Consider the following 10,724-nt stretch of genomic DNA (forward strand, 5'->3'; position numbering starts at 1 on the left):
GTCCAGTCACATCCGAGAACTTTATTGGACACGGCTCGGCGCCAGGCCCCGGCAGGCCCAGCACGCGGCCCCGCGGCGCTGGCAGCCAGGGCTGGAGGAGGGTGGGTCCATCCGAGAAGTCTCAGAGCAAACGGTAACCCACAAGGCAACACTCTACCTAAGATTACTATATAGTCGGGAGACGGAGGGCTGCTCCACAGACGCATGAACAGGTCAAATCTTTATAAATAAACATCCAGTGAAGAGAAAATGACAACTCTAATTCATCCTTATACACAGAGCACTCTAGGGCAGGGGGTGGGGGCGGCCAGGGGCCTGCATCCTCACTGGTCGGGAGCCTGGATGGGTAATGAGTGGGCCCAGATGTCCACGGCACGGGGCGGGTGGGGGCAAGGCCAGGGGCAACGGACAATGGGCACTAGGACACTGCGCATTTACAAGACCAGCTACTGGGGGGACAGCTGCCCCGTGCAAGTGTGTCAGGCTGTTCGTTCTGGAATGAGGAGGGGGTGGTCTTTACATCATATTCTGTGGCTGGTGGGCTTGCAAAGGCTACTTTGTGGAGAGAATGAGGGCGACGATGAGACCATAGAGGCCAAGGACCTCAGCGAAGATGAGGATGAGGATCATGCCCACAAATAGCCGAGGCTGCTGGGCAGTACCCCGCACGCCGGCGTCCCCAACAATGCCGATGGCAAAGCCTGCTGCCAGCCCGCTCAGGCCCACACTCAGGCCCGCGCCCAGTTGGAGGAAGCTCCTGGGGAAGAGAAGACACAGGATCTATGTTAGCTGCTAGCTGGGCAGGCATGGGTCACAGGCCATGCTCCCTCCCCAGCCCTCCCAGTCCTGTAGGGTGGCCTGACCCTTGGGAGGGAGGGCAGGGCATGGGGAGAGGGACCCAGCACTGACCTGTAGAGACTGATGTCATCATTCAGGGAGTTGGCGATGAGGACTGCCACCACCAGACCGTAGATAGCGATGATGCCAGCCATGACCACTGGGATGATGGACTTCATGATCAGCTCTGGCCGCATGACGGACATGGCCGCGATGCCTGTGCCACTCTTGGCTGTCCCATAGGCGGCACCCAGGGCTGTAAGGGGTCGAGGGGAGAGGTGAACCCAGAGCACCTGAGGCCGGGACCCTGGGGGTGGCTGTGGCCCAGTTGAGGGCCACCCCAAGTTAGCACAGGCAAACAGGAGGTGAAGGTGGCACCCAGCCAGGGGCAGGAGGCAGCCACATAACTGTTTCTTTCCTCTACCAGAGGTCCTTATGGCTGTCTGGCTCATCTGGCCTCCTGCTCTGCTGTGAAACCCTGACCTATGCTCACCAGCACTCCCCAAGTCAGCCACACAGACCCTATGCTCTCAGGGAACCTCAGCGCAGCTGCCTGCAACCTACGAGGAGGAGCTGCGCCAGGTCTTGCGGCCCAGTTACACAGGGAAACAGGCAGCCAGGCCCCTGAGGCCTTGCTGGAGATTCTGAGCATCTTTTGTCCCACCTGGAGTCCCAGGCACTCAGGTCAAAAAGGCCTGAAAAAGCAAAGGGAGACTCCATGTCAGCAGCCCAGAGAGCAGGCCAGACTCAGCTCGCCTGCCCAGGGGCTAGCCCCAGAGACAACTTGCTAGAAAGCCGCCACCGTTGCAGGGTCAGGGGAAGCTGGCCTGGCAAGTCCTGTCCTCTCAGGCCAGAGCTCCCGACTCCCCACCACTCCCAGCCCTGGGACACACTGCTGGGAGCAGTGGCATCTGTGTCAAAAGGCTGAGCACACCCTCAGCCACACAGCAGGCCTGGACCCTTGAGTTTAGAGAGGAGAAAGGGTGAGCCAGGGAGAGGAGAGGGCACAGGGAAGACAATGGGGCTGGGGAGCCATCACCCAGCCCAACCACATGGCCTCGGCAGACCTCCCAGAAGCACCCCTGCATGCAGTGGCCTTGAGCTCACAGAAGTCTGGCTTCTCCCAGAGGCCTCCAGTAACGGGGGTGGGGGGTGGACTCTAGGGTGGCCTGGTCTCCTCTGATGCTGTCCCTCCTCCTTCTTCCTAGGGTATGCTGCCTTCATGAAAGCTCTCCTCTCCTGGCCTCTGTCCTTGAAGTCTAGAGTAACTTTTGCCCAGAACAGAGAGCCACAGGGGGCCCAGGTGGCTCTTCTGATTCCAGACACCTGCCCTCCAGGGTCCCACTGCACTGCTTGAGCAGAAGACAGCATGAGTCAGAGGTAGAAGGGACCAGGACAAATCCCAGCCATTCCTCTTCACATTTTATTCACCTACTTGGACCACAGAAGATGCCTCCTCAGTACTCAGTGCCCAGAAGGATGAGGTCAGAGGCGCTCAGGGCTCTAAGCCTGGCGAGGAGACAGACACAGCACCGCCAAGCACAGCAACATGTTTCAGGAGAGTGGAGTGAGGGATTCTGGAGAAGGGCTTTGCAGAGGTGACATCTGAGCGGAGGAGTGATGGTGAGCAGAAAAAGGATTCCAGACAACATGAAGAGAGGTACCAACCAGGATGGCACCAGATTGGGAGTGACTGCAGGAAGGAAGGAAGCAGGGGTTGGGGCAGAGGGTGTACACCGCGTCCTCCACACAGTCAGGGGGTCACCCCAACACTGCCACGCCTAGACACTCAGAGCGATCAGCCCTGGGCTTGGGGGTGGTCTTTGTGAGGCCTTCCCAGGAACTCTCCTGGTTGCAGTGTATATTTTGGGCTCCTACTGCAGGCCCAGCACGTCAGGTTGTCTCTCATATGTGCAAGAGGCCAATACCATGGCTCTTTACTCAAGGGGCAGAGCATAGGCTGACACAGGGCACTGGGTGGAAAACCGATCACAGGGAACTCGGCATCCCAGGTAGCAGGACCCTGCCAGAGGTGGGAAGTGAGCTGGGCCTTTCTCTGCAGAGGACAGCAGGAAGGTCATATGGCTGGGGGCAGGGAGGCAGCAAGAGGAACAAAGGGAAGAAACAGAGACAGCCATGAAGAGGGACAAGCAGACTGGCCCCAGCAGCAGCAGGTGTCCGGGAAGGCCTTGGATGCCAGCTCTGGAGGCGAAGCCCGACGGGCTCCAGACTGGGCGAGGGACAAAAAGAGTGGGATCAGGAGGCAGTTCTGGGCACACAGGACCAAACACAGGGTGTCCATGAGCAGAGAGGAAGTCACAGAAAACACCAAAAAGGAACAGCCAACAGCCTCGAGGAAGACACGATGAAGAAAGAATCGACAGGACTTTTGTCATAAGAAAAAGGGGAAGCCGGAATGGGAGAGGAAGATTGAGGAGGCCTGAGAGTGGACCTTGTTCCTTTGTAAGAAGACCAATCAGCCAAGCACTAGACAGGCCGGGGGGGGTGGGGGGGGGGTTCTAGGCCAGGAGCTGGGGACAGAGCTTGGAGTCGGCCTGGCAGCAAGACCCAAGGCCAGAGAACTGAGGGGCCTGTTCAGGTAGGCACAAGGAGTAGATGAAGACAAGCCCTGGGGAAAGTCAAGGTTAGAGGGAGAAACGAAGTCAGAAGTTGACCCAACTGGCCTAGTGAGAAGTTGGCCACTGCAGGACCACATGAAGCCCTGTGAGGGGAAGGGAGCAGGAGTGGGCAGCCCCAATCCTCAGGAGCCCGTGGCAAGCAAAACCCCTAAATCAAGGATACTCTGTTCTCAGTAACTTCCCGAGACCTGCTAGTCAGGCTCAGTCCAAAAGTACCAAGTAAGTTCTAGAAGGAGAAAAAGAAAAGCATCTGGTGACCAGAGGGAGGCCGGGCACTGGGTACAGAAAAAGAGCTGGGAAGCAAACTCAGGGCTTCAGGAGCAAGCAGTGACAGCCAGAATTCAAGTTTCACGATGGCCCCCAGTGCCTGGCACATAGGAGCAGCTCAGCCAAGACCTGTCAAATGAATGAATGATAGCCAGAGGTAGTAACCCACAGGTGGCTGGGCAAAGCAGAATCCCTGGACGCAGAAAGCAGAGAAGGCTGGGGGAAGGGGCAGGGCAGCCTGTTGGCAGGTGCTGGAGAGGCAGCCCCTGAAGATGTGGAAAGAGCAGGCGTTGCCTGGGACAGAAGGGGAAGTCCAGACCACTTCTCCCACCACAAATGACCCCTTCCTCGCACATGATGGGAAGGGCAGGGCTCACTCAGAAGCTCGTGACTGGCAGGCAGGTCTGGGCAGAGGGAGGCCCCCAGGAGAGCAGAGCCCCCTAGCCCCCACCCCACAGGTGTTTACAGTCAGCAGGGACTGTTTGGAGTCCAAACCCTCCACAGACCTGCACAGGCAGCTTCCCCAGTCCACCAGGTAGGGTGTGGCAGGGCGGGGTCATCAAAGCCAAAAACCAGACCTACGCAAAGAAACCTAGACCAGGCCAGACCAGATCAGATCAGTCCACCGGGGCTGCAGCTGGGCCAGGACTCACCTCCCTGGGCCCCACATTCCTAGGCCTAGCCCAAGGGCCTTTCTCCCACGGAGACCAATTTTCACCAAATTCGACACCCCAGGACTGTCAAGACCCAAGTTCAAAACCAGGGTGCCCTCCAGAGCCCAGGAAGGACCCTTCTCCATGCCTAGGGCAGATCCTCCCAACTCCAGGCCTCAGGGAAGGGGAGGAAGGTCATTCATTCATTCGTTCGTTGGTTCGGACCTGAATCCCCTCAACACTGACACTCCATGCTGCCCTCTCACCCACCCCGAAACAGACCTTCTCGGCAGGCGTCCACACACACCGCGCTGACGCAGGCCTGCCTCCCCGACACCCGTCCCACGGCCTCGGCCTGTCTGACCCTCCTCCCCCAATTCCACACACTCCCACCCCGGGATCCCGGCCGGCTCAGCCCAGCTTTCCCCAATCAACCCGCACACGGACAGGGCTCTTGGGGAACAGCAACGAGCCCTAGCCAGAAGCACCTGCCTCTGCGCACAGACCCACCTGCCCTGCCGCGGAGGGGGGCGGGCCGCCACAGGGCGAGGGCCGCGGACCTGGGGGCAGCGCCAGGGTCCGACCCTCACCCCCGTCGCCCACGGACCGGCCGGGCCCGCGTCGGGGGAGCTCGCTGAGGTGTGATGTCACCTGCCCGCAGGACTGGGGGGGCGGGTGCGGAGCAGGCGCAGGACCGCGCGCCCCCACCCCAGCCTCCCTCCCGCCTCTCCCGGGCTAAGATGGCAGCGGCGCCGCCGCCCCACCCCCGCACCGACACGGCCGGCCGGCAGGGCTGCCCGCCCGAGACCCAGGGGACGCGCACCCCGGGCCAGCCCGCACGCCCTGCGCTCCGGACACCTGCAGGCCCCCCGCCGCCCTCGGGGCCCCGACCCCCCTCCCGCAGTCACGTGAGGCCCGGGACCCCCAACAGCCTGGCATTACGTCAGCGTGACCTCACACACCGAACCCCGGCGGGCTGCAGGTAGGAGCCCGCGTACCCCGGCGCCCCCGCTCCCCGGGTCCCTCCTGCCGGGCGCTCACCGCTGAAGACCATGGCGGCCGAGGCGCCCATGACCGCGAAAAAGGAGGCGTACTCGGGGCCGCTCTTGGCCTCGGACATGTCTGCGGGTGGGGTGGGGATGAACTCAGCGAGCCGAGGTAGGGACGAGGGCTAGCGAGCGCGACAGGCGGGCGGGCGCGAGGGACCGAGCACGCAGGCGGCTGCGAAGGCGACCCAGCCCGTCAGCCGCTGCGCTCTAAATACCAGCTCCGCAGAACAAAATGGCGGCCGCGGCCGCGTCACATGACCCGGGCCACGCCCCTTAAGGCCGTACCACTTCGCGCCGGTGGGGGGCGCCATGGCCCCGGAACGCCCTAGCGGCCCGCCGACCGCCCCCGCGCTGTGCCGCCGCCCCGCCGGCCCGGACCCCGGCGCTGTGCCCAACCCGGGCCTCCGCGGGGACGTTGTCGGATGCCTCCGGCCTCTTGAACCCCGCGGCATTGGGCCCGTCCGGCCCCCGAGCAGGGGCGGGGCGGTGGCGCGCCATATTAGCATATGGGGCGGGACCTCGAGGTGCCCCGCCTCCTCTGCGGCTGCGCGGCGTTTGCCGGTGTTGAGTTCCGAGCGTTGCTTTTCTTCGCGTTCGCGGCGTGGAAGCTGGCCCGGGGTTGTCGCAGCCTTGCCCCCAGGGACCTAGGACCACGGTGTCCCTGGGACGTCTTTACAACTCCTGGGGCCATCTGAGCGTCCGAGCAGATGGAGCCTAAATCTCGTGTCCCGACCTCCTCTCCAGCCCCCAGAAAAGCCCCCACACCACCTGTGAAGTGCTGGCCTCTGCCCGCAGCCCTCCTGTGTCTCCGGGTCGCCCCACCCGCAGCCTGTCCCCAGTCTGCTCCACACCCAGACCCACCAGCCCCCGACCCAGCAATTGGTGATTTCTCCTCTGGCTTCCAAGGAAAAGAAGCCCCTTCTCCCACATCTATCCCCTCCCTTGCATCAGGGACCCAGATTTCAGCTGAGGGGGTTGTCTCTGCCCCTCAAGATGTAGGCATGACTGGTTTTGATTTGAAGCCTTGTCAGTGTTGCGACCTGTGGAGGCTTCCCCGGCTTTCTGCACTTTCTGGGACCCCTGTCCTCCTGCCTCTCCCCACGCGAAGCCCGCACATGCAGAGCCACCTTTATTTCTGGAGCAGTCGTGAGCAGTGCCCTCTCAGCCGGGCAGGCAGCCTGGCCTGGCCTGTGACTGGCACTACCCTGCTGATCCCTTTTGACCGTCCCAGCACCCCAACCAGCTGCCTTATCTCTTCCCGCCAGTTCTGGTTCCCTTTGCCCTTTTGTCCCCTCCATTTCAGGCACCCTGGGTGGCTGCCACCCAGTCCTGGGTCTCCCTTGAGCCCCAAGCCCTGGTCCCGGCATTAAAGCACTCTCCTTGAGCAGCCTGGGTAGCAGCTGTCCTCAACTTTCTCTACGTGAGTGGTGGGGTCACCTCCCCTGGCCTGGCCCTCTTGCTGGACTCAGCCTCCCCTTCCACAACAGGAACCTCCATCATGCCCTCTTCCCCTTGGCAAGGTCAGTTCTGCCACCCTCTGAACCTGCAAACCACAGAAGTGCCCAGGTCTGCCCCATTTCAAAAGAGGATGTCATTCAGCTAGAGCCCCTCCCTACCTCCCTCTGACTTCTGGAAAGAGGAATCTTCACTCCGTGTCTCCACCTCCTCCCCAGCTCCTCGCCCTTGCCAAGGTCACTGGTGACCGCCATTTCTGTAAGCCGGGGGACATTTGTCAGGCTGTCTGAATGAGCCTCTCTGCTGCGGCGGCCCACTGTCCACTTCTCCACACCCTTTCCTCTCTCTCCAGCCCACCTCCTATGGCCCTGACACCCTCATTCCTTCCTGGAGTCACAAGAAGTTGCAAGGACAGGCCCAGGCGCTGCAGCCTCAGCTTCACTGCAGGTCCCGGGTGTTCCCAGGGCTCCCCCGGCCCCACCCCATCCTACCCCTGGGCGATCACATCCTTGCCATAGCTTTATCCTACACCTTACGCCATCCTGACCCTCACCTGTCCCTTTCCAGCCCTGATGGTCCTCGGAGCCAGCGGAATGTGCAAGTTCCTGGCCCAGGCCCAGCCCCCACAACTCCAAGCACTTAGGGGCGAGGCCAGGGGAGCCTAGGCCAGGGAGCTCGAGCTGGCTGGGGGGCAAAGGAGGCTGCATACAGGGGAGAATTCCGACCAAGGAAAGAAGGGCAGAACAGTCCACCTGAGGAAACAGTACAGCCAAAAGCACAGCCGTGGGCCAAACACATATAACCCCGGTATGACGGGGCAGTCTGGGAGACGGTTCCTGCTGTAGGCTGGGAAGCCAGTCAGCTTTCATTACTGTTCTCTCATTTTCTGTCCAAGTTCTGGTGTGAGAGGTCACACTGGGTCCCCAGTGGGGCTGCTGACACCTCAAACCAGCATGTCTCAAACTGAGCTCACCAAGCCCCATCACCACCAACTTCCACTCGATTATTTCCATTTCGGGCAAAACACACAACCCTCCACCCGGCCGCTCGCACAGCAGCCTTCGAGTCACGCCACCGCTCACCCTCCATTACTCACCGAGCCCTGAGATGGCAACTTCTCAGCTCCGCCCCCAACCTTGGGCAGGCCTCATTTCTGGCCTGGGTCTTCTCACAGCCTCTAACCTGGTCTGCCTATCCAGGCCTCCTCCCTGCTCCCTCAACCTGTTCTTCACTCTAAAGCCACGGGATCTTTCTAACTGGCACATGTGACCCAGACACTCTCCTCCTGGAATCCTTCAACGACCCCCTAAGCATTTTTTGGGGTATTATCTAGTCCTCACAATGGCCCTTTGAAGAAGTTAGCACCATTACACTCATTTTGGGCACGAGGAAACAGGCCTAGGAAGGTTATGTGCCTTGCCCAGGGTCAGCCACCCAGCAAGTGGGGGAGTGAAACTCAGATCCCAGGGGCTGGGCTGGCCCGGGCGGCTCCCTGCAGCCCCTGCCTCCTACACAAAGGCTCATAGAGAGTCCAGTGTTGGGCCGGGAGAGACCAAGGCTACCTTCCCCTTGGCCTCCCAGCACCAGGCAGGGCCCTGGGGTAGGATGGGCCTGGGGCTGTGGAAGGAGATGGCCAGGACACACACCTCTGCCTTCTCCCTCACAGCTACATCCCCCTGGTGTAAAATCATACCGTCACAAGCCCCTGGCCTGTCATTGTGCAGGTGGGGACTTCCAGGAATAGGAGGGGCTTTGGGAAACTCAAGTCAGAGACCCTGATAGGGCGAGGTCGAGAGGCATGGGGTGGACTGCTGACCCCCTGAGGGTTTTTTTTTTTTTAAGATTGGCACCTGGGGGGCCGGCCACATGGCCGAGTGGTTAAGTTTGCGCGCTCCACTTCGGCGGCCCAGGGTCTCACCGGTTCGGATCCTGGGTGCAGACATGGCACCGCTCATCAAGCCACGCTTGATGAGAAAAAGGAAAAATAAAAATCTTAAAAAAAAAAAAAAGATTTAAGGTTGGCACCTGAGCTAACAACTGTGGCCAATCTTCTTTTTTTTTTTATTCTTCTCCCCGAAGCCACCCAGTACGTAGTTGTATATTCCACTTGTAAGTGCCTCTGGTTGTGCTATGTGGGACGCCACCTCAGTGTGGCTTGATGAGCGGTGCCATGTCCGCACCCAGGATCCGAACTGGCGAAACCCCCGGCTGCCAAATCGGAGCTCGGGAACCCAACCACTTTGCCACGGGGCTGGTCCCCCTCCCCCCACAAGGGCTTTGATGGGGACAAAAGGGCCCACTGTCCCTACTGAAAGATGGTGGGAGAGAGAAGTCCAATGGTACTTTAGGGACCTGAGGTAAGGGAGGGGGAGGAGGAGGGAGTTAGAGACCAGGAATAAAATTCCAAATATCCTCAAATGATTGGAAAGATGAACTTATCCCAAGGAAGCCATTTCAAGGAAAAAAGAGGAGAGCCTGGCAGCCTGACGTGGCAGCTTTATCAAGAACATCAGGAAACTGCAGACAATCAAGCGTCTCGGGCAGGGCGCCTGCTCCCTGTGGACAGTCCCATTCTTCTGAGTCACCACGAAGACACACCAGAGGGGGCGTAACCCTGAGAGATGGTACCTGCTCTCCTGACCTGGTGATAAGAGCTATGTGTAGCCCAGGCAAGGCTGGAGGACATGGAACAAAAAACATAGTTGTGCTATTTGGGAGAGAATAAGTAAAGGTCATTTTTTTTGTGTAATTAAAAAAAATTAAAGTTTATAAAATACTTTTTTTTTAAGTAAAAAATGTCCTATAGATAAATACAGCATAGGTAAATACGTGCAGGACCTGACACCCACCACCATCACTGGGAGAGGCTTCTCAGGCACAGCTGGGAGCAGCCAGCTGTGGGAGGGGGGCTGCAAATCCCTGAGAGGCTCCAGCCAGATGTCACGTCCCTACAGGAGCATGATGACAGAGGCAGCCGACTGGGGTGCTCCCAGAGCAGGGTAGTCCCCCACTTCTGGCTGACCCCAACCTTTGAGAGTTGATGTGAAAGGGCCTGTTCTTGGAGAACCCCATGGGCAGCTGGCAAGAGCCCAGGGGCTGGCCCTGACCACCAGGGGGTGCTGTGCAACTCTCTCATTGGGCCAGTGGGAAGGGGGAATCCTGCTGGTTTCCAGTAACCTAGGGCCTGGCACAAGAAGCAGGCTCTCAGAAAGGCTGCTGCTGAATCCTCAGCCCTGGGTGCCCACAAGGGGCACCGTCTGCCCTGGACCCCCTGTCTGGTCTGGGCTCAGCACCCTGAAGGCCAGCATGACCTCCTCACTCTGCCAGTCAGGGTTTACAATCTCCGGGCCCTGTCTGCCTTCCACCCTAAGCCATGTGTCTGGTATTTATTGAGCATCTACTGTGTGCAGGCACCGACCTAGGCTCTAGGATACAGCATTGAGGAAGAAAGTACGTACCCTCTAGAAGCTTGCAGCCCCCAACGTGGTACAAAGGAGGGAGGGGCCGGGGCGGCTCCGGTGGTCCCCAGGGGAGAGCTGTCTGCAGGAGGTCTTGAAAGATGAAGAGGGTTTTGAGCAGAGAAGAGACACAATCCAGTTTGTACTTAAATCACAGACCATCCAAACCACAGAACGTCAGGCAGCTGTTGATGAGACAGAAGCAGATGGACACGCTCCAGTGTGGATGACGCTGAGATGAGGTCAGTGACAAGCAGCAGGGTGGGGAAGAGTGCACAGGTGCGTTTCCTGAATGCGCATGCACACACTTCTCCCAGTGTCCGGGCGCCTGATGGGGAAGGAGACTTCCCATTGTGGATATTCCTC

At 59.7% G+C, this 10,724-nt stretch overlaps 1 protein-coding gene across 1 annotated transcript; it reads right to left on the reverse strand.

Moving 5' to 3' along the window:
• Position 1: 1 nt before the first annotated feature.
• On the reverse strand, positions 2–5,915 carry ATP6V0C (ATPase H+ transporting V0 subunit c). The gene is made up of 3 exons (XM_014849005.3): positions 5,438–5,915; positions 910–1,093; positions 2–757 (listed from the first exon to the last, which is right to left on the reverse strand). The coding sequence occupies exons 1-3, from the start codon at positions 5,514–5,516 to the stop codon at positions 553–555; spliced, it is 468 nt and encodes a 155-aa protein (XP_014704491.1). The 5' UTR covers positions 5,517–5,915; the 3' UTR covers positions 2–552.
• Positions 5,916–10,724: the final 4,809 nt, after the last annotated feature.

This window comes from Equus asinus, chromosome 14 (assembly GCF_041296235.1).
Source record: "Equus asinus isolate D_3611 breed Donkey chromosome 14, EquAss-T2T_v2, whole genome shotgun sequence".
In the NCBI taxonomy this organism is placed as follows: Eukaryota; Metazoa; Chordata; class Mammalia; order Perissodactyla; family Equidae; genus Equus; species Equus asinus.

What these genes read in the sequence shown, in the direction of transcription:
- ATP6V0C (XM_014849005.3), bottom strand. Translation starts at nt 5,516, where the DNA reads ATGTCCGAGGCCAAGAGCGGCCCCGAGTACGCCTCCTTTTTCGCGGTC. An exon ending in GGCCGCCATGGTCTTCAGCG is followed by an intron (nt 1,094 to 5,437) that starts GTGAGCGCCCGG and finishes GACCCCTTACAG; the next exon opens with CCCTGGGTGCCGCCTATGGG. An exon ending in GATGACATCAGTCTCTACAG is followed by an intron (nt 758 to 909) that starts GTCAGTGCTGGG and finishes TCTCTTCCCCAG; the next exon opens with GAGCTTCCTCCAACTGGGCG.